This window comes from Nycticebus coucang, chromosome 5, assembly GCF_027406575.1.
Source record: "Nycticebus coucang isolate mNycCou1 chromosome 5, mNycCou1.pri, whole genome shotgun sequence".
Taxonomy (NCBI): Eukaryota; Metazoa; Chordata; class Mammalia; order Primates; family Lorisidae; genus Nycticebus; species Nycticebus coucang.
The window spans coordinates 104,646,839-104,671,798 of record NC_069784.1 but is presented as its reverse complement, the minus strand read 5'-3'; the positions used below and the strand labels follow the sequence as shown (position 1 = coordinate 104,671,798).

The following is a 24,960-nucleotide window of genomic DNA, read 5'->3' as shown; positions in this document are numbered from 1 at the left end:
AGCAAAGCTGCATCTCTCATTTCAGTTTCTTTTTTACATCTTAATACAAATGTGCTGTTAAATACAGAAGCCACTAGTCATTTGTGTCTATTTAAATTTAAATGAATTAAAAATAAACACACTTAAGAGATTCCTTAAATAAATAAATGTGGACTTACCATTCAATTCAGCAATCCCATTACTGGATTTTTACCCAAAGGAAAAGAATTCATTTTATCAAGAAGACATCTGTAGTTAAATGTTTATTGAGGCACAATTTACAATTGCAAAGATGTAGAATTGACCTAAGAGCTCATCAATTTGTGAGTGGGTGAAGAACAGGTGGTGTGTATGTATATATGTGTGTATATATGGACACAAACATACCATGGAGTACTACTCACCCATAAAAAGAAAGGAAATAATCTTTTCCAGCAACTTGGATAGAACTGGAGACGATTATCCTAACTGAAGTATCTCAGGAATAGAAAAACAAAACACCACAATACTCTCTAATAATGGTGACCTAATCAGTGGGAACAAGGGCACAAAAAGATGTAAAGGTCATTGGAAATCAAGAAGGGGGGAGGGGTGAAAACTTTCCTATTGGGTATAATGAACACTGTTCAGGTGATGGGCACACTAAAAATCCTGACTAAAGCATTATAAAAGGTGTTATCTATGTAAGACAAACATTTGTACTCCCTTAATATTTTGAAAATAAAAGAGTAAAATACATTTACAAATTGAGTCTGTTATGTTAGTTATATTTCAAGTACTTAGGAGCCTCGGTTTAGCTATTGGGTGTAGTGCTGGCCAGCTCGGATGATAACCTTTCTATCATTGCAGAAAGTTCTATTGGACAGCGCCTCTTTGGAGTCCATCTGGAAGTCCTGTGGTGAAAAGAAACTCATATTTCCAGTATCAGTATAACCCACTGCCATCTCTCTGCTATCTTGCTAATGATTTACTACAGTTTGAGGGTTATGAATTTTCTCAGTACTTTATCTTGTATGCATGTGTTTCTGTGTTTGACACTAATGTCAAAAGTTGGATATACATGCACGTTTATTTACTTAAATCAGCTTAAATCAATAAATAAGAAGTTTCAATTTTTGAGATGGCTTCAGATTTACATGTAGTTGTTAAGAAACAACACAGACAGATGTCACATGTTATTTATCCAATTTCTGTCCATAGGAAGGTCTTGCCTGACTATAGTACAGTATTACAACCTGGATATTGACACAGATGCAATCAAGATCCAGAGCATCTGTATCATTGAATCACTCAGGGTGCCCCGTTATGACTATAGCTTCTTTCTCACTCCCCCATCCTCTCTTTAACCCTTTTCATCATTAATCTAATCAGCATTTTGATCATTTTGTTTTTTCAAAAATATTGTATGAAGAAAAGAAACATATACTGTGGTAGTCTTTTGGGCTTTTCCCCTCAGCATTGTTCTCTGGAGATTCACCCAGGCTTCTTAGTGTGTCAGTAGCTTGCTCCTTCTTACTGCTGAGTAATTCTCAGTAGTATGCACGTACCATGGTTTAAGTAATCACATGTTGAAGAATGGCTTGTCTGTTTCCTGTTTTTGGCTACTATGAATAAAGCTACTATACGCATTTGTGTATACATTTTTGTGTGAAAATTCAAGTTTTCATTTTTCTTGGGTAAATGCCTATGAGTGAAATTGTTGGCCACATAATGGCTGCAAGTTTAGCATGTTTTGTTTGTTTTTAAGAAATGGAAAAACTATTTTGCAGAGCAGCTCTACCATCCTACATTCTCACCAGCAAATGTACAAATAATTCAGTTTTCCTGCACCCTTGCCAGGATTTGGTTTTGTCAGTACTTTATATTTTGGTTATTTTGGTGGTATGCGTGACAGTTCATTATGGTTTCAATTTGTATTTCACTAATAACTAGCAATGTGCTCATTCGCCATCTGTATGCCCTCTTTGGAGCAATGTCTGCTCATGTCCTTTGCCCATTTTCTAATTACATTGCTTGAATTTTTGCTGTTTGATTTGATTTTTCTTTATACATTCTAGATATACATTCTCCATCTGACTTATGGTTCACAACTATTCCTCCTAATCTGTGGCTTGTGTTTTCATCCTTGTTATGTTGGCTTTCACAGAGCAGAAGTTCTTCCTTTTGATGAAATCCAATTTTTCAAGTTTTCCTTTCATGGATCATCCTTTGATGTCAAGTCTAAGAACTCTTTGTCTAGCCCTAGATCCTAGATTTTCTATCTTCTTTTTCTAAAAGTTCTTTACATTTAATTTCCTAATCCCTTTTGAATTAATATTTGTACATATGTGATATGAAGGTTAATACACTTGACCCTTGACTAACACAGATTTGAACGTTACAGGTCTATCTTTATGTGGAGTTTTTTCAATATGTATATTGGAATTTTTTTTTTTTTGAGATTGGGGACAATTTGAAACAACTCCAAGATTAAACACATGAACTAGACATATTTTAAAAAGTAAGAAAAAGGATGTCATGAATGCATTAAATATATTGTTACATGTCAGTTTTATCATTTTATCATTTGATATCATAAAACACTGAATGCACAAATCTATTCTGAAATGAAAATTTATCAAAATGTACACACACAAACATATACCAATCATACAGATGCCATTCATAGTCCAGGAAAATGTAAGCAAATGTAAAGATGCAGTATTAAATTGTAACTGTGTTAAATAAAGTGTGGTACATATTATACTCCTGTCATAATTTTGTCTCTACCTCCTGATGCTATTGTGGCGAGCTCAAGTATTACAATCTTAAAACACCGTGTGATGCCAATGATCTCCACGTGAATAGTTCTTTCTCCCCAGTAAATTGCATGTTACAGTAAAAAGTAATCTCTCATCGTGTTTAGTGCAATTAGAGTAAACCTTGAGTAACACCATGGGAACCATGCGAAGTGCTGCTAGTGATTCTGGAAGTGCTCCTGAGAAGTGGAGAAATGTCACGATGTTAAAAGAAATAGTTGAATTGCATGATGGGTACCAGAGATGGAGGTCTACAGCTGCAGGTGCCCACCACTTCAGACAGACAATTTATCTTGGAAGCAGACAACATAAACTTACGGAATTGATAAATACAGCGCAGTACTACAAATGTATTCTTTCTTCTTATGATTTTCTTAGTAACACTTTCTTCTCTCTAATGGAATTTAATGTAAAATATAGATTACCATACAAATAACGCACAAAATATGTGTTAATCAACTATTTATATTATCAGTAAGGCTTATGGTGAACAACAGGCTATTAGTAATTAAGTTTTTAGGAATCAAAAGTTTTACTTATGGGAAACAACTACAACTTGGACTCTACCTAACAAATGCAAACAATGTAACCTAATTGTACCCTCACATTCATCTAAAAAAAGTTTTACTTGAAGTTTTGACTGTATAGGGGTTAGCGCCCCTAATCCCTATGTAGTTTAAGAGTCAACTGTACTAGGTTAATTAATTATTTTTATTTTATGGATAGTCAATTGTTTCTAGCACTTTTTTGTTTTTGTTTAAAAAGCTTATTTTTCCTCCATGAACTCTCTTTTGCAACTTTGCCCAAAATGAATGGGGCTTACTTCTTTGGGGCTATTTTTGGCTAGTACATTTTGTTCCATTAATGTATATATTTATTCCTCTGCCAGAACCATACAGTCCTGATTATGGTAATTAAATAAGTATTGAACTTAGATCGTCTGATGTCCCCCCTGCCTCCCCCCTCCATATTCCTTTTGAAAAATTTTTAGGTTGCCTAGTTCCTTTGCCTTTCTGTATTCATTTTAGGATAATCTTGTCCATACCTATAAAAAAGCTTGCTGAAATTTTGAAAGGAGTTGCTTTAACCTGTATATCATTTTAGGGAAATTGGACATTTCTGCTATAATGAGACCTCTAGTCAATGAACACAGTATGTCTTTCTGGTTTTTAAGATCCTTAATTTCTCACATCAGCATTTTTTAGTTGTCAGCATACAAGTTTTGTACATATTTTGTTACATTCACAACTAAGTATTTCATTTTTAGGAGCAATTATAAATTATACTATAATTTTCATTTTGCTATCCAAATGTTCATAGCTAGTTGTAGAAAGAAAATTGAGTTTTTATGTTACTCTAATGTCCTGCAACATTGGTGAACTCCTAGTTATAGGAGTTTACTTTTAAATAAATTTATTGGGATTTTCTGCATAGATAATTATATCATTTCCAAATAAACACAGTTTTATTTTTTTCTTTCTTATATGTGTGATTTTATTTCCTTTTCTTGCTTTATTGCACTGGCTAACACTGGTAAGACTATGTTGTATAACAGTGGTTAGTATAGATGACTTGCTTCTGATTTTGGAAAAAAGTCTCATCATCAAGTATAATAATTTTAGCTGTTAAGGTTTTTTTGTTGGTTTGTTTTGGTAGATTCTCTTTACCAATTTGAGCAAATTCCCTGTATTTCTAGTTTTCTTTCAACTTCTTTTTTTTTTTTTAATTGTGTGAATGGGTATATCAATTTACCAAATTTTTTTGTATTAATTGGTATGATCATATGCCTTTTTTTCTTTTTGTTTTCTATTTATTTATTTATTTTTAAGGCAGAGTTTCACTCTGTTGCCCCAGGCTACAGTGCTGTGGTAGCATAGCTCACAGCAACCTCAAACTCTGAGCTCAAGCAATCCTCTTGCCTCAGCCTCCCAAGTAGCTGGGACTACAGGTGTATACCCTCACACCTGGCCTATCCTCCCCTTTTTAAGCCTATTAATATGGTGGATTACACCGATTGGCTCCTGGATACTTATTAAACCAGGCTTCTATCTCTGGGATGAAGTGTGAGTAGTTTTGCACATTCTGAAGAAAGAATGGGCCCTTGACTGGCTTCTTGGAAAGACCATATAAGCTCTTGGATTATCCCACCTGACAAGAGTGTGTTTCTATCTTCTGAACTTTGGGCCAGTCCAGCTAGCACCTGCTAATGATCTATAAGTAATGCCTATTTTTGTTTCCTTGCGTCCTGGGCCATACTGTATTGGTTGGACCTGTGAGAGTGGTGCTGGACATTAAGTAGTTAAGGGCGGTCATGTGTGCACTCCATGCCTATGTGACTGCCCCCCAACATGGTCCCTGGGCATCAAGGCTCATGTGAACTTCTCTGATTGACAATTGTTTGCATATGTTGTCACTTATCATTGCTGGGAATATTATGCTGTGCCATTTGACTCCATTGGGAGAAGATAATTTTGAAAACTTGTGCTGGGTTTCTCCTGGACTGTGCCCTATGCCCCTTTCTAATTTGCTCATTTTAATCTGTATCTTTTCTCTCTAGTAAACTGTAACCATGAGTATAACAGCTTTTCTGACTTCTATAAGTCCTTCTAGTACAGTGATTTTCAATCTTCCTAATGCCATGACCCTTTAATACATACAGTTCCTGATGTTGTGGTGACCCTCAACCATAAAATTATTTTCGTGCTACTTTATAACTGTAATTTTGCTACTGTTATGAATCATAATGTAAATATCTGATATGCAGGATGTATTTAGGTGACCCCTGTGAAAGGGTCATTCGACCCCCAAAGAGATCACAACCCACAGGTTGAGAACTGCTGTTCTAGTAGACATCAAACCTGAGGTAGATGTGGGGACCTCTGATACATATAGGTAAATATCATTTTGCTGAACATTCAAGTAGCTATCAAAGGAGGCTTTTAACAGATGGAAGTGCAAAGCTGAGAAACTGAGATTATTTCTTCATGTTGATTTTGTGTTTATTAGGATGGTCATTTGCATAATATGCAGTGACAGCTTCCCAAGCTGAGTTTTTATAGAGGGCTCTGCACCTCTAACCATGGTATCTCCAAATCAGGCCCAACTTGTCTTCTCCAAGATAGCTCTTTACTGAACTCACCTTTCTCCTTTCCTAGCACTGTCTTACAATGGAAGTAGTCTGGATTCCTCCATTCTCTTTCCAAGCTACCTGCAAAGCTATTCTTCCTCAAGACCTGGATTTTACTTCTTTTGATAAGAAAGAACACTATAATTTACAAAACCTTTTTTTCCCCTGATGTGGCACAAACTTGGGGAGTTAAAAATAGTACATTTGATACTTTTTCTCTTTGTAATTAAAAAAAATTCTAGTTTTCCTTTCAACAGGGTGGGCAATTGCTTTTGAGTCTTAGAGCTAAACAATGACTAAAATTTTTCTCTCTTTTCCTGGGAAAATAATCCTTGTATCCTTGCTTTTACTGGTGGAAGGGATACAGGGGAAGAATCTAGTTTTCAAAAGGTATTGTTTCCCTTACTTTGTTACTCAGCTTTAAGACTTTTTAATTTTATTCCTATTTTTATAGGAATTACTTCAACTATTGGTTGGCAAAGTCAAATCAATATGTCACATAAAATGGCTGGTTATTCCTCCCACAAAGATTTTGAGATTCCTGGCAGGAAACCTCCTTCAGACACCCCTGGCAAACACACATTTCTGAGAGGCAGGATACCATGTTGCACAACTCCAAGGATGCCATTCACATTCGTGCAGCTTGAGGTTGAAGGAGTTTCGCCATGAGAAAGCTACGCTCAAAGCCGTGGCCTTGAGCACACTCTTGAGTTGTTTGATAACTTTAGTTGTAGAAAGAACAACTGGTGACAGCTATCTTCCAACATTTTAAGGCTTTTATGTAGAATAGTTAAAATAATTATTCTTTGTATGATTCTCAGGGCTAAAAATACCTGTACACGTATATTCTACAGGAACACAGAGTATGCTTAATAAAATGAAAAACTTTGTAACAGTGAGAATTGCTCAAAAGTAAAGCAGATCACCTTAAAATAAATGTAATTCCATCAGTAAAGTGTCCACATGAAGTTTGGATGACAACTTGGTAGAGATGTTGTATAGGCACTCCATTATCGTGATGCATTAGTAGGATAAACTGATTTAGTTTTTCAAGAGATCATTGGAATTGCTGTCACTTTGCTTAGAGATGTAAATGAAAATTAAACACATTCTACAGCTGCCATTGGGCTATATAAGGTTATGATTATTGTCAAGTTAGAAGTGTTATGCCTCAATTCTGACCGCTACCCTGAAATAAATGATGGACTGAGGGATCTGTATTCTTCTGCCAGATTTCTTTTGACTTAGCCTTTAGGAGTAAATTAGCTCAGTTGGAGGATTAAAATTTTTAAAAGTTAAGTATCAGCAAGAGGGTTTAAAGAATGCAAGATTAGTCACAGAGCACAACTGGGCTGGGAATAACTCATACCTGGCATGCCATCTTCAGCTGATGGAGAGTCACCTGGAACTTTATATCGGGGAGGATTATTAGGCCACATCATTACACTCAGAAGAGGATAATGTAGGAATCAGAATGCCACTGTAATAACTTGCTATTAGAACTATGACTGTCAAATTGATTAAAATTCCTGTGTTTTATATATATATATATATATATACAATTTGAAATATTTTCATCAAACTGGTTAACATAGCCTTCATGGTATTTTCTTAAAAAAAAAAAAAATGCTGTGTTTTTTATTTAGGGCACCCAGGCTATTGTGTCATTGAGATAGATGAATTAATAACACTGATTAAGACTTTGTGTATTAGCTTATAACTTTCCTTTTTTTAAGTATGTTTCAAATTTTACTCTAACTCTCTAACTCTTGAGTCTACATCCCAGTTCCCTGTTTTGTGAGTGATCATAGTCTGTATTTCATTCCTACCAGAAATGCTTGTCAAACTCTTGTGGGACAAACTTACTAAATGCAGAATACAAATGCCTACATACAGTAACTAAGAAAATGCCATGAAGGCTACGTTGAACAGTTTGATGAGAATATTTCAGATTGTATATGAAGCCAGCACATTGTACCCCTTCATTGCACTAATGTACATAGCTGTGATTTAACAATAAAAATAAATTATAAAAAAAAAAAAAACTTGTGGGACAGGCCCAATTTATTTTCTTTTTCTAATCCATCATAGGTTGGTACTTTGATGAACTACCATACAAATACATTATAAAAATGAAATTAAAAAGATACAAAATATAAACACTGTTTCAATGAACATAACTTCAAAATTTTTGATAAAAATTTCTGAATCTTTACTTTTAATTTCTAAACTGCAATTTATAAGAATAGTTCATGAAGTATTTAATTAATGCAAATGAACTTAAGGAAATATATAATATAGTGAAGCTTTATTTTTACTGTATTGTGTGAACACATTATAGTGCATTGGAGTCCCTGTATAATTAATGCAATCAGCACACTTATATTCATTAAATGAGAAGTAGAGAACAAGCTTACAATCTTAAATGACTACAGAGCTCTATAGTAGATTTATTTAACATTTAAGACCAAAATATAGAGAAATATAGGAAAGTATATAAAATTTACTTGAAACCAAGTCCTTCATGGAAAAATATGCCAACTCTCAAAGCAATGCTGTTCATATAAAAAACTATGGCATTATTTATGATGTCACTTTGAGGGTTAAAATGTGAGTAAAATGTGGAAAATATTTCACCAATAATAGCACCAGGAGATAGAGAACCACTGATTTGTTCCACCATCAAAGGTAAATGTTTTGTGGTTGTGTAGGAGGGATACTAATTTCACACATATGCCTCTCCATCCCTTTGCTTTGATGATGGTTCACACGAGAGCCACAATGATGACTTCTGTCATAACCACTTGGAAACCCTCTTAGAACCTCTCATTTAATAGATTAAATTTATAGATTCTGCCCTTAAACAAATAAGTTTTGGGCTAGTTTCCTCCATCACTAAAATTTTCATTTTAATGTTATGCACTTCACTCAGAGTGGTTGAAAATTTGAGCTTTTTTTGGGTTGTGACCATATTGCTGTTTTATTCTGAAAAAAAAAAAAAAAAAATTTTTTTTTTTTTTTTTTTTTTTTTTTGAGACAGAGCCTCTGCCCTGGGTAGAGTGCTGTGACATCACAGCTCACAGCAACCTCAAACTTGTGGGCTTAAGTGATTCTCTTGCCTCAGGCTCCCAAGTAGCTGGGACTACAGGCGCCTGCCACAATGCTTGGCTATTTTTTGGTTGCAGTTTTCATTGTTGTTTGGCAGGCCCAGGCTGGATTAGAACCCACCAGCTCCGGTGTATGTGGCTGGTGCCTTAACCGCGGAGCTACAGGTGCTGAGCCTTATTCTAAATTTTTTGATCTCATGCTTCAACCTTTCCAACCTATTGGAACTTTCATTGCTTCCTCCTGTTCCTATTTTTTCTTTTTTTTCAGATTAAAGTGAGGGTACAAACAACCAAGTAACAATATTTGAATTTGTCAGGTAGAGTCCCTCTTGTAGTCGTGTCCTGCACCTAAAAGGTGTGCCAAACACCCCCACACTGTGCCCATTCAGTGGGAGGACTCCAAAGATCCCCCATCCCCCCTCCTCCCAACTTGAATCGAAAGGATTTTTTTCCTATGTGGGCATAAATTAGATTATCTACTGGCTTTATATTAATATTGAGTACATTGGATATTTGCTTTACTGAGAAGAACGCGTTTCTGCTCCATCCAGGTCAACACAAAAGATGTGACGTCCTCATCTTTTTATGGCTGAATAGTATTCCATGGTATACATACACCACAGTTAATCCAGTCCTGAGTTGATGGGCATTTATATTATTTTCATATCTTGGTGATTGAAAATTGAGCTGCAATAAATAATCTAGTGCAAATGATAATAAAATGATTTTTTTTCCCCTTCTGGGTAGATGCCTAGTAGTGGGATTGTGAGGTCAAATAGGAGATCTAATGTGAGTCCTTGGAAGACTCTCCATACTTCTTTCCAAAGAGGCTATATTAGTTTGTGATCCCACCAACAGGGTAACCCACCAACAGGGTAAAAGTGTTCCCTTCTCTCCACATCTGCACCAGCACTGGCAACTCTGGGACTTGGCGATGTGGGCTCTTCTCTCTGGGGTGAGTTGATATCTCAGGGTGGTTTTGATTTGACTTTCTCTGGTGATTAGGGATGATGACCATTTTTTCATGTATTCATTAGCCAAGCATCTGTCTTCCTCGAGAAAGTATTGTTCCCGTTGTTGCCCAGTGATAGAAGGGATTGTTAACTCCTTTTTTGTTGATTAATTTGGGTTCTTTATAGATCCTAGTTATCAAGCCTTTGTCATATTAGTAATGTGCAAATATCTTTTCCCATTCTGATGGTTGTCTGTTTGCTTTGATTTCTGTGTCCTTAGCTGTGCAGAAGCTTTAAGTTTAATGAAGTCCCATTTGCTTATTTTTGTTGTTGCTGCAATTGCCCCCAAAGTTTTCTTCATAAAAATCTTTACCCAGCCCTACTATGAACTAATTTATGGCTTTCACATGAAAGCTATAACCCAGTTATAACCTAAGAATAGAGGGAAGGGGGAAAGGAAGGAGAGGGAGGGGGGAGGTGTGTGGAGAGAGGGTGATTGGTGGGATTACACCTGCAGTGCATCTTACAAGGGTACATGTGAAACTTAGTAAATGTAGAATGTAAATGTCTTAACACAATAACTAAGAAAATGCCAGGAAGGCTATGTTAACCAGTGTGATGAAAATGTGTCAAGCGGTCTATAAAACCAGTGCATGGTGCCCCATGATCGCATTAATGTACACAGCTGTGATTTAATAATAATAATAATAAAAAAATCTTTCCCCAGGCTGACATCTTCAACAGTTTTTCCCATACTTTCTCCTAGGAGTTTTATGGTTTAATGCCTTAGATTTAAATCTTTTATCCATCTTGAATCAATTTTTGTAAGTAGTGTAAGGTGTGGGTCCAGTTTCACTCTTTTTCATATGTTTATACAGTTCTTCCAGCACCATTTATTATTATTGTTTATTTATTTTTTGCAGTTTCGGGCTGGGGCTGGGTTTGAACCCACCACCTCCGGTATATGGGGTAGGCACCATACTCCTTTGAGCCACAGGTGCTGCCCACCATTTATTATTATTATTTTTTTTTTTTTTTGAGCCAGAGTCTCACAATGTTACTGTAGGTAGAGTGCCATGGCGTCACAGCTCACAGCAACCTCAAACTCTTAGGCTTAAGCGGATCTCTTGCCTCAGCCTCCCAAGTAGCTGGGACTACAGGTGCCCACCACAACATGTGGCTATTTTTTTTTCTGTTGCAGTTGTCATTGTTGCTTAGCTGGCCCGGGCTGTGTTCAAAACTGCCAGCCTCGGTGTATGTGACCAGAGCCATAACCACTGTGCTATGGCGCCGAGCCCCCAACACCATTTATTGAATAGGGATTCTTTTCCCCAGTGTATGTTCTTGTTTGGTTTATCAAGGATAAGAGACTGGTTTTATCTCTTACTTTTCTGTTCAGTTCCAAATGTCAATGTCTCTCTTTTTGTGCCAATACCATGCTGTTTTGATCACTGTGGACTTGTAATATAGTCTAATGTCTGGTAGAGGGACACCTCTAGCCTTCCTGGTTAGACTTTTAAAGTAAGATTCACTGAGAGTCACAGAGTCTATCGCACTTTTCTATCTTTAGGCTTTACTTCCCAGATAACCTTTAAACCCCCAATTCACACACAAAAAAATCTGATATTCTTAGTGGTCAGAAAGATTACAGCTTAGTTCCTGTTAGAAGCCATCAGTTTCCTTACTACTTAATCCCAAGGTTTGCTCCTTTTACACAGATATTTCCCGATTTAGGAGGGAAGAGAGTCTCTATGACCTTGAAAGATCATTTCCTATTGCTGTTCAGACCTATATCTTGGCAGTATATCCAATGTCTGAGTTGGAGAATCCACCCCTAATAAAACTGCAAGCTTACTATTTCTTATCACTTATTTTCACATTGTCTTCAAATACCAGGTTCATCTATTTTTTGGCATAGTCTTCATTGAGTGGGAATGACTGTGTCTCTGCGTAACAGGGCATGGAGCCTGTGGAAGTATCTGTTGCAACCCTCCTCTCCTGTAAGCTTCATCCCAGTGGTAAACTATCTAAAGATTCATTTGGAAAACTGAATGGTCTCTTGAACACCATGGCTAGGGACAATTGCCAATGAAAGTTTTACACTTAAACATTTCCTTCCTGGGGATGTGCTTTGTCAATAATTTTCACTATCTTTAAACAAAGAATAATCACTATTTTATGAAAAGCAAAGATTCACTGGTAATCCAATATGATGTGGTTCAATAACATATTTTTAGACACTATCAACCATACTTTCCAGATGTAATTTCCTAACTTTTCAAAGTCTACCTCAGATTATAACATGAGATCCTCTATTGTGGACACTTAACAAATAGGGATTCATATTATAGAATCACTTACCTATGCACTTTTAATATCAAACATAAGTGAAGATATAACTCCTGCCAAACCTTAAGCTGACTGTTCCTTAAATTGCTGATGTAGAAGGACCATTATTATGATCTTCAATTACTTGGTCATTTTACAGGAAAGCAAAGTTATAACAACATTCCCCAAGGATATAGTAAGTGATACAAACTGTTGTGTTAGCCACAGGGGTTGCATACACACAACTAAGATGATGTCTCTTCTCTAGGAACTCATAATAAATTCCAAAATATATGTAATATCAATGGCCAGAAAATAACACCCTAATAGAAGGCAGCGATAATAATCACATAAGGACCATAATGGAGACAAATGCAAAGTCCTATTAGGACACAGAGGAGAGAACTAATTCTTACTTAGGCATGGAGATCCAGGAAGACTTTTGATGAATATGAGCTGAATCTTTAGAATTGGTTGGACTTTGACATGTTGACGAGGAGGTGCAGGGATGTGTGGTGTCATGTAGTGGTGGGGGGCAGGGGGCAGAATGCATTTGAGAAAGGAAAAAGCACTCCAATATAGTTTCCTCTTTGACTGCCAACACATTTTTAACTTTGTAGAGAAGATGGGGAAAAAAAAAATCTATCGAACCAATTGTTTTGGAGGTTGTAATGTGATCACAGCATTGCTTATATGGATTGTCAAACAAGGGATGAGTTCATAAAAGGCTATTAATGTGTCGTTTTTATTGAGTAAAGTAGCATTACAGCAAAGGTGATTTCAAAGGCACATGGCTCTTTCATTACAGCCTTCAGGGGCAATGTTTGATCACTGAAAACAGGCTGCTTTGTTCCAGCTTTCTCTGATGTCTGGCAATATCCTGAATACATATGCTCTGACTTGGAACGAATCTGTCTGTAAAGATTTAATAGATTTGAGATTTGCATATTCAAAATACATGTTTTGCGGTGAAAATGAAATGAACACCATTTTAATATGTATGTCTCTATATACACAAATGTATTTCAGACACACATCTCGGCAATTTTTAAAAAAGCAATCAAACATATTATGTTAATTCTGAGATTATGAAAGTTGGCTATTTTTAAAATCCAGCATTTTATATTATCACTAAGGAAAAATATTATTTTAAGGGGCAGTATATTGGTGATAACAAAGTACAACAAGATTTCCAGTATCAGGAATTTGATATTTGCTGTATGTCCCTGTCACCTGTCATAGCTACAACTTCCTAGTGCTGGACATCGCTGAGCATTCTTCTATTACAAGTGAGTTAAGAGCTTTCTTGGTTAGAGAAAATGGGGAGTCACAAAATATTAACAAGCTTTTGCAAGAGGTGCTTTCCTTGCATGAGGGAAAGAAGGGCTTTTTGCTTTTCTCCAAAAGGAAAGAGATGCTGGGAAAGAGACCTGAAGAGTGAAAAGCTTTTCTTGTGGTGATTATCACGGAATTTTCTCTACCTAGAACTCTCTGGCTTCTATTTCCTGTGAATTGATATGCAATCTCCCCCAGTGTGTCTTTTCATTTTGAATTCAACTGAACCTTGGAAAGAGAGATTGCATTCCCAGTCAGCCAGTTTCATACGTGTATACATTACATTTATAATTACATACTCATTGCAATGAAATTAAGCCCAACTGACTTCAGCTGAAATGGCCTAAGTTAAATGATCTATTTCATGTGACAAAGAAAAATCCTACCACTTCACTTCTCTACTTAAAACCCTCCCCTTCCTCTGTTTCTACTTCCACCGTCTTCCACCTCAATGACATCGAATGCGTCTGCGCGGTGTGTTCTCCCCTCTTCCTTAGTTTTGCAACAATTTCAAATCAGAGACTATTTTGTTGTACATTTGTTGCCGCAACCGAAGATTTACCGACATTGAAGAACTTATAAATCGTCCTGGAGTCTTGTTAAAAATGCAGATTCTGATTCAGCCGGTCTGGGGTCTGGCTGAGATTCTAACAAGCTCCCAGGTGATGCAGAAGGCTGCACTTTGGAGAGAAAATGCCAGGAGTACAAATGACCTCGCTTTCAATTGGCATTTGTCCTTGGACACTGCTAATGGGAAATGTAGATTCTCTGACTTCGAGGTTGCGTCAGCCTTAGAATGGCTTTGTGTTTGTTGGTAATTTCATAAAGATTGTATGACAGAGACTCTTCTACTCTACCCTCCTGTCTTACCACATCTCCGTTCTTACTTTGCCTTTTAGACGTAACAAACCACTTGAGGTTCTGAATGTGTCAGGTGCTTTCTCATCTCGGTGCCTTTTCTTTTTTTTTTTTTTTTTGTAGAGACAGAGTCTCACTTTATGGCCCTCTGTAGAGTGCTGTGGCCTCACACAGCTCACAGCAACCTCCAACTCCTGGGCTTAAGCGATTCTCTTGCCTCAGCCTCCCAAGCAGCTGGGACTACACTCGGTGCCTTTTCAAACACTGTTTCCTCTGCCCATCCCGGCGTCTTCTGTCACTTCCTTTAAAACCCAGCTCAGCTGTCATCTGTTCCAGAAACCCTTCCCTAATTTCTTTCCCAAGTAATTGCTTAATTAAATACTTCCAATATACTTCCACCATGCCCTGTATCTTCCATAGTCTTTCTCATAATCTTTCACAATTGTCTGCTTACTTGTTTGTTCCCCCCATGACATTGCTTCTAGGAGAAAGAGAATATGCATTTTATTTCAGAAGTCTACTGCCAATCACCATACCTACAGCCAACCAACTACTGGGCTTTTAATATATTTTGCTTAATGAAGAAAGAAGGTAGATTGATGTATTGTAATCATGCAAAAGTATAATATAATATTTCTTCTCATGAAGTTTACAATTGAAGTGGGAGTAATAAAAACTAAACTCATAAAAAGTTAAGTACAGGGTGAGATAATACTAAAGATGTAAAATGTTAGTATGTGATTAATTGCCAAATGAAGATGGTAGCAAATAACCATTCTGAATTCATTAGAGGCAAATGTCACTGCAGATTTATTATTATCTTTAATACCTCAATTTGTTCCGCAAAGTGCTTGAGACTTATGATAACACTAGGCATTGAAGTTCATAGAAGTATGAGCACTTGCACAGCTAAGGGAATCGTATGAGAAAAGGGCGGGTTGTGGAATTATATACTCACAGCATGAGGAACAGATAGACTAGCCTGTCTGCAGAAATGCCCCTTGTTAGGCTAAGGACTGACAGTCATGTTGGTGTGCTGGACTGTCATTCCCATTCTGCCTGGGATGCTGACTTCTACAGGGATATCGAGCTCTCTTGTCCTCTGACTTCTGGTGGAATTTAGCTATTGGGGTACTTTGAGAGACGTGGAAGGTCAAGACATTTATTTTCTTGAGTTGCTTAGAACTGGCTGTGCCTCTGTTTAAAAGGCTGCTATGTCAAACCTCCTCAGATTATTCTAATTTGAGCTGAAATGATCACATAATAGTTCAGAGCTAGATTGGATGCGAGATTTAATAACTTTCATGACAACCATTAATGACACAAATGTATTTTAGGGGTTAGCTATACATCATGAAACATTCTATGGGAAAGTGGTTCAATAGAGAAAAGTTCAGAAAGCAAGCCAACCTAAAATCCTGTGCTCACATACTTTATATGTAGTGTGGCAGGGAGAATATAAACTATCTTGGGGGTAAGAAAAAAATGTATTTAAAGCCTACCATTCCATAGTGCTTATTTACATCAGCCTTAGTTTACTGCTCAACTGTAGAGTGATTATATGCTGTAGTTTGAGGCTGTTTCTTTTCCACTGGGCTAGATTATTCAGAACTTTTGCCTCTGTTCTTTCCTATTGCTCATCCTCTGGTTATTTCACTGCTCTCTTTCCTTTTATCAGGGGACACAAAAGGAAAGTAAATGAGTAAAAAGTTTCGCTTTCACATCTATGATAAAAGGTTTGTCAGGGAGGAGACTGAAATCCTGAATTAAAATGAAGCTTTCCAGTTTTATCTGGGTTGATCTGACCCTATTGCTATAAAGATATTGAGAGTTGTTTCTGGCTTGTCAAAAACCAAGGGATAAAAATGGGCAAAGAGTCTTATATTCATAACAATGAAGAGAATCAGATCTAGTAACCATGATGCTCTTAATATAAAGTCCTGTTGAACAGACCCCTCTGTGCTTTGATCTTGGGTTATATCACAACCTGGTTTGCAGTACTTTCTGAGACCACTGTTGAGTCATATGAGCTTCATTCTGTGACCCAGGAAAAACAGATCATAAACCCCAGAAGTGGGAAAAATGTTTGTCGCCTGACCTTGGAAAGATGAACTAAAGGTACTGAGGAAGCTGTAAATTCAATTTACAGTAATAAAAAAAAAAAAAAAAAGGATTGTTTATACTTGTCCCAGTGGATGAAGTGAAAATCTAATATTTTTCCAGGTACATGATGTACATTTTGCCAACCTTCATTAAATTCCTTTTCAGCAGGTACCTAAGAGAAGAACTGAGTAAAAACATTTTATATGAGGCTTTTTTTCTCCCCCAGTTTTTATTTTTTTAAACTTTATTTTAAATTTTTTATTTATTTTTCTGTTCCATGTATGTATTGTATCATGGTGACATCTGGGCATTTGTACCCATCATCTGAATAGTACACTGTAGAATGTACCTCACAGGTAATTTTTCATCCCTCACCCCTCTCCCATTCTCCTTATACAGATAAGGCTTTGACCCCACTTTGCTCTCCACCGTTACATTCTTTTTTAACAACTGCTTTTACTGTTTTTTTTTTTTTCTTTTTAGGCTCTATTTATGAAATGTTTGGAAATGAATGCTGTTTGTCCACCGGGGAAGTGATTAAAATTACTGGACTCAAAGTCAAGAAGATCATGGCTGAAATTTGTGAGCATATGGAAAGTTGTGAGTCTCCACAACCATTTGAACTGCCCATGAATTTTCCAGGTACATTATGTTACAAACACTTCTCATTTGTACAATTATATTGGTAATAATTGCACACATTTACACCACTAAAAACAATGAAAAAGTCAGCTAGGATAAGTAAGTAAAAAGAACTCAGAATTCTTGTCGTGTAATCTTTTTAAGGACTCATGGGAGGCAAGTATTTTCTTCCTTTGTAAATAAACATCTTTTACACAAGAATTATCTATTTGGCTAAAATTAGTTAGGGTGGTTCAACTTTATGCTCCATTACTTTTGCTAAATAGTGAGAATCAAGAAATCAAAGATACATTTTCATAAGGTGTGTAGAACTAACTAGTTACCGTGTAATATCCCTCCTCCTGGCCATTCCTTTTGCCATTTCTAGCTCCTTTAACACCTGCTGAACTTTTCTGTCGGATCTTACTGACAAGTCTGATTGGTCCTCTTTGTCTAATTACATCTGCTTAGCCTTCCCGAATTAGCTCAGATATCATGCTATCTAGACCATTTTTGCAGACCCTTTAACCTAACCTAGATATCTCTCTTCTATGTTCCCAGAGTATCTTGGGTGTGATAGCACACACCTCACTGGGTAATCATTAATGATTTTCTTCTTGTTTTATTCTCCAGACTAGGGATGAGCAAACTTTTCCTATAAAGGACACATAATAAGTATTCTAGGCCTTTTAGCCAGGTGGTCTCTGTTAGAGCTATTCCATTCTATTGTTGTAGTGTGGACAATAATACTTGGTTGTAATATGAAAGCACCTATAGATAATGCATAAATTAATGAGTATGTCTATGGCTCAATAAAACTTTATTTATAAAAGCAGTTGGCCAGCAGCATTTGGCCTGTCAATTGTAGTTCACTGACTTTTACTCTAGCCTAAAGCTCCTTTGCAGATGAAATATGAATATATGAATTTGTATTTCTGGTGCCACATTTTCTGGCATAGATTATATGCTCGATTGCTATTTATTGAACAAACAAATCAGTGGTATAAGAGCAAATCTCATAAGTATTTACAATATAATGTAAGTCATAGTATGATTGAAGTATACATGTAGTATACATGAAGTATTCATTGGAGGCCTGATAAGGAACACACGTTATAGCTGGCTGTGTTTCAGAATATGGTTTCTGGAGTTATATTGGTATCCCAACTCTATTCCTTCTCAGCTTTATAAACTTGTCAAATTATTTACCCTCCTCTTATGTATAATAGAAAAAATAATACTATCTATCTCCTACTGTTAAATTAGATGGACTATATATTGAAATATATTTGAAGTGCTTAGAATGGTACTTGTCATACAGGAAGGGCTATGAAAAGGTGGTGTCAGCTTTTATTACCATTTTAAAGATATTATTACTATCATTAAAGGAGTCAGGAAAAGCTTTTTAGGGAATGTTTTAATTATGATGAGGATTGGAGAATGAAAATAAATTAGCTATATTGAGATGAAGATTCATCCAAGTGATATAGTATCCTATCCATTTTCAATTGAACACTCACCCTTTCTTCAATTCTGTTCTTTCCTCAAGCCTATTCTTTACAACTATGGTTCTCAAATTTGGCTAAATATTGGAATCATTTAGGGAGTTTTAAAATATTCTGATGCTCAGGCCACTTGAATGAGATATTCTGATTTGTTTGGTCTGTGGGGAAGTCTGGTCATCATAGTTTCTTAAAACTCCCAGGGCATTTGTAACGAGCAGCCAAATTGAGAACCATTGCTTTACAAGAAGCCTTACTTAAGTAGTCTAATTAGATCTAACAACTCCCTTTTAAAATCACTATAGTTTTTCATGCCTTAATTATTGCATTTATTACATTCTGCATGTAATTGAGGCTGTTTGTACACTTGTCTGACTAGTACCATCTGCCTACTAGATCACAAGGTTGTGGAGGGCAGAATCTGAATCTCATTTGTGACTATAATCCCCTCAGTGTTTACAATAAGATGCACATAATAAATATTTAGTAAGTTAAAATGACTAGAACCTGTTGGTAGGAATGTTTCTAAATAGAGTAATGGAAACAGTTTTTGGCTAACAGTTTAACTTTGGGAGTTGTTATTTAGAATATCCCTTTGAGCTTTCACATGGCATGATAATCTTGTATCTATTGAGCAATAATTTGAAAAATACAGTTACAAAGCTAGTTTTATTATAATTGGCAGGGTTAAAGTGGAAGAGTAAAGGACTGGTGATGGTCAGGGTATGCTTTCTTTCAAAGAGGACTCCTAGGTGTTGATGAAAGGGATCCCAGACACAGGCATAACCCTGTTACATCAGCATTAGGGAGAAGGATAAAAATCAAGGACACTAATATTATTTAAAAATCTCAATAGCAACATCTCTTTATTTATACTATATTTAAAACATTCAATTTAAATTCTCCATTAGATTTTAAACTGAAAAAGTCCAATATTGTTTTAAAAAATCCTTGCTTATTTGTGAGTTCCCCAAATTTCCTTTTGCTATGGATTTCTAATTGCATTCTATAAGAGGACATACTTTTTGTGATTCAGTCCTTTTAAATGTATTGATCCTTGCCTTATGAACATATAACCTATGCTGAAGAATGTTGCCTATGAACTTGAGAAGAATGTATGTTGACTCTTGTTGGATGGAGTGTTTTCCAGATGTCTGTCGGTTTATAGTGTTGTTCAAGTCTTCTGTTTCCTTGAGGATCTTCTGTCTACTAGTATTATTAAAAGTGAAGTATTGAAATTTCTAGCTTTTATAGTTGAATTGCATATTTTCCCTTGAATTCTGTCCATTTTTCCTTCATGTATTTGGGGTTCTAATGGTTGTTGTGTATGTATTTATAATTGTTGTCTCTGTTTGTTGGAGTGATCCTTTCATTATTATATAATATTCTGTTTTGTCTCCAGTAACAATTTTTCTATTAAAGTCTATTTTGTCTTATATAAGTATAGTCACTCCAATTTTCTTTTAGTTACTATTTGCGTGGCCTATCTTATTTAATCTTTTTAGACAGTTCCTAACTTGTGATGGTTTGACCATGATATTTTTACTTTTCAATGATGCTGAAGCAATACATTTTGTAGAAACCATACTTTAAATGTTGAATTTTGCTCTTTTCCCAACTGTAGGCTAATGCAAATTTTCTGAGCACATTTAAGGCAGATTATGCTAAGCTATGATGTTCAGAAGGTTAGGTATATTAAATGCATTCTTAACTTATGATATTTTTAACTTACCAAAATAGGTTTATCAGGCTGTAACCCCATTGTACGTTAAAAGGCAGCTATATTTGTTTCTTTGAATCTGAAGTATGTCTTACATAGGTTGCAAATGTTTTGGTAATTTTTTCAGTCCTACACATCCCTGCTTTTTAAATGAAGTGTTTAACCATTTACAGTTAGTATAATTGCTCATAATGTAGGATTTACATCTGTTACTTTGCCATTTGTTTTCCATATGTCTTATGCCTTTTGTGTTTCTATATTCCTTTCATTACTGCCTTTGTTCTTGCTAAATGGATATTTTCTAGTACCATTTATTTCATTTGTTTATTAGAAAGAAAAACCTTTCTTTCTTAAAGTGTTTACAGGCTCACAACAACAAAATAGAACAGAAGTTATGTGGGTTTCCTACATATTTCCTGCTCCCACATACATATAACCTCTCCAACTATCAAAATCCTGTAATGTCTTTTTATGGCTTGATAGATCATTTCTTTTTAGTGCTGAATGATATTTTATTTTCTGAATATACTATAACATAAATATTCACCTATTGAAGGACATCTTGGTCCCTTTCAAGTTTTGGCAATTATGAATAAAGCTGTCATAAACACCCATGTGTAGGCTATTGTGTGTACATACGTTTTCAGATCTCAAGGAATATGATTCCTGGACTACATGGTTAAAGTAGATTTAGTTCAAACTTTAAACGTTCTCTGCCCTCCTCCCTCCCACTTTTCTCTCCCCCCCCAAACTGGACTATAATAATGTTTTATTGTTCTTATGAACATGTAATTATTTATATATTGATTTCATATTAGCATGGAGTACATTGGATACTTATTTTTCCATTCTTGAGATACTTTACTAAGAGGAATGTATTTCAACTCCATCCAGATCAAATGTAAAAGATGTAAAGTCTCCATCTGTTTAATGGCTGAATAATATTCCATGCTATACATATGCCACAGTTTAGTTTGTTGATCCATTCATGAGTTGATGGGCATTTAGGTTGCTTCCACAGTTTGGCAATTATAAATTGAGCCACAATAAACATTCTAGTGCAAATGTGTTTGTGGTAAAATGATTTTTGTTCTTCTAGGTAGATACCTAGTAATGGGATTGCAGAGGTCTTTGAGGATTCTCCATACTTCTCTCCAAAAAGGCTGTATTAGTTTGCAATCTCACCCTGAGTGTAGAAGTGTTCCCTTCTCTCTACATCCATGCCAGCGTCTGGTGTCTTGGGACTTTGTGATGTGGGTTAATCTTGCTGGGATTAGGTGATGCCTTAGAGTGGTTTTGATTTGCATTTCTATGATGATTAAAGATGATGAGCATTTTTTCATGAGGTTATTGGCCATTCATCTGTCATCCTTGGATAAGTTTCTGTTCCAATCTCTTGCCCAGTTATAGAGAGGGCTGTTTGCACTTTTCTTAATGTTTAATTTGAGTTCCCTGTACCTTTATAATAAATCTTGACATCAGGTAGTGTTAGTCCTTCAAATTTGTCATTCTTTTCAAAACTGTGTTGGATATGCTAGGTTTTTCATCTCTGCCAATAAACTATAGAATCTGTTTGTCAATACGCACAAAGTAACTTGCATGGACTTTGATTAGAATTATATTTAACCTACAGATCCAATTGAAAAGAACTGATATCTTGACAATATTGAGTCTTCCTATACATAAAGTAAAATATCTCTTAATTTATTTAGTTTTTGATGTTTTACTTCAGAGTTTTATAGTCTTTTCACATTAAACACACACATATATACACAATCTATATATAGTTAGATTTATACCTATGTATTTCATTTTGGGGAGTACTAATGCAAATGGTATCATATTCTTAATTTCAAATTACACTTGAAAATGCAGAGGAAATGGATAAAATTCTGGAAGCACACACAACGTTCCAAGACTCAATCAGGAAGATATAGAACTCTTGGGCAGACCAGTAATAAGCAGCAAGATCAAAGCAGTAATAAAAAGTCTCTCTCTCTCTTAAAAAACAAAAAAACAGAGCACCACAGAACAGGTAAATTCACAGCCAAATTCTATTAGACCTATAAAAAAGAGCTGGCACCCATACTGAAAAAATTATTTCATAACACTGAGCAGGAGGAAATCCTCCCCAACTTTTTAAATGAAACCAGTATCATCTTGATACCAAAACCAATAAGGACCCAACTATCTCAAAAAACACAGACCAATATTCCTTATGGGTATAGTTGCAAAAATCCTTAATAAAATACTAATAAACCAACTTCAATATCACATAAAAAAATAATCTACCATGACCAAATCGGCTTTATCCCAGGTATGCAAGTATGGTTCCACATAGGTAAATCGACATAGGTAAATCAATAAATAATAAATGTGATTCACCAGAAGCAAAAACAAAGACCACATGATCATGCAACAAATGAAGAAAAAACATTTGACAAAATTCATCACTGTCTCATGAACATATCTCAAAATAATTCAAAAAGCCATAAAAGTCAAATCCACAGCAAACATCATATTGAATGCGGGAAAAGTTGAAAGCATTCCCCCTAAGAATTGAAACAAGACAAAGGTGTCCACTGTCACCACTTACATTCATCAGACATCTGGGAGTTCTAGCCAGAGCAACAGACAAAAAAAAAAAAAAAATTATCTATATCTATATATATATATATATATAGTGTTCACAAATTAAGATAATGGAGGTCAAAGTATTGCTTTACTGACTTTTGCATTTGCTTTTTTATATATCAAATCTGGAAAATATGATACTTAGGATTCCACCAAGAGACTTCTGGAATTGAAAAAGAAATTTAGCAATGTCTCAGGTTACAAAAATCAATGCACACAAATCAGTAGCATATCTCTACATACCAATAATGTCAAGGTAAAGTCAAATCAAAGACTCAGTATTTATTTATTCCTGAGTAAATAAATACTTAGGAATATACTTAACCAAGAAGCTGAAAGATCTCTACAAGGAGAACAATTAAACAGTGGTGAAAAAAGTTGCAGAGAACACACAAAAAAAAAAAAAATGGAAAAACACATTATAGTCATTGATTGGTAGACTCAACATTGTTATTAATGTCAATGTTAAAATGTCCATACTTCACAAAGATTTATAAATTCAAGGCACTCCTCATAAAAATACCAAAATCACATTTCACAGATTTAGAAAAAATAAGTCTATACTTCATTTGGTTCACAAAAAGAGCTCAAATAGCCAAAGAAATCTTAAGCAAAAAGAACAAATCTGGAAGCATCACATTCCCAGACTTCAAACCATACTACTAGGCTATGGTAACTAAAACAGCATGGTGTTGGTAAAAGATAGAGCCACAGAGCAATGAAATAGAACAGAGAACCTATATACAAAACTGTCTTTGTTTTTTAATTGGTATATTAAGATCATTGGTCTTTAAGGTGGTTATTGATACAGTTTGATTAATATATATCGCAATTTTTATAGTTTTCTGTTTATTGCCTTTATTTTTTATTTAAAATTTGTTTTTAAATTTCAATAGATTTAGGGGTACAAGTGTTATTCTGTTACATGAATGAATTGTATAATACAGAAGTTAGGGCTTTTAGTGTACACATCACCAGAATAGTGTACATTGTAGATGATAGGTAATTTTTTAACCACCACCACCCTCTAACCTCCTCTCTTCTTAATTTTAAATGTCCTTTATACCACTGACATAGAATCAAGGTGCCCATCAATTGATGAGTATGTGAAGAAAATGTGGTGTGTACACATGCAAACACACACACACACACAGACACACGTACACCCACACACATATACCACAGAATTCTACTCTACCATAAAAAGGAATGAAATAATGTCTTTTGCAGAAACTTGATGGATCAGGAGACTGCTATCCTAAGTGAAGTATCTCAGGAATGGAAAAAAAAAATTGTAATTGACAAATAATAACTGTACATATTCATAGTACATAGTGGCATTTTGATATATACTATGCATAATGTATAGTTATCATCTTAAACACTTATCAATATTTTTGTGTGTCAGACACATTCAATATTCTCCTTCTAGCTATGTCAAGCTATATATTATAGTTAGTTATCATCATTCTAAAATGGTACAGGATATTAGAACTCATTAGAACTCATAACTAGCTATAGTTTTATATCGTTTACCAACTATTCTCTATTTATCTTTGATTTTTAACAGTTTGATCATGGTATGATTAAGCAAGGATCTCTGAGTTTATCTTACTTGAAGGATGGTGAGCATCTTAGATGTGTAGATAGTTTTTCATCAAATTTTAGAAATTTTTGCCATTATTTTTTCATATATTCTTTCTAAATGTCTCTCTATCTCCCCTCTCCTTTTGGGAATCCTATTATTCAGCAGTCCTTAAACTTTTTGGCACCAGGGACTCATATTATAGAAGACAAATTTTCCATGGATTGGGTAGTGTGGGGAATGGAGCAGGAGGCAGAGCTCAGGTGGTGATGCTGTGTACCCTGGCTCCTAACAGACTATGGACCTGTAC

The 24,960-nt window shown here is 35.4% G+C and overlaps 1 protein-coding gene across 1 annotated transcript in view; it reads left to right on the top strand.

Moving 5' to 3' along the window:
• Nucleotides 1-24,960, top strand: part of THEMIS (thymocyte selection associated) — a 216,376-nt gene that overhangs the window by 32,542 nt on the left and 158,874 nt on the right. The window contains exon 2 of the mRNA XM_053592687.1: nucleotides 17,072-17,230. Within this exon, the coding sequence (XP_053448662.1) occupies nucleotides 17,072-17,230 (159 nt within the window). The remainder of the gene's footprint in view (nucleotides 1-17,071; nucleotides 17,231-24,960) is intronic.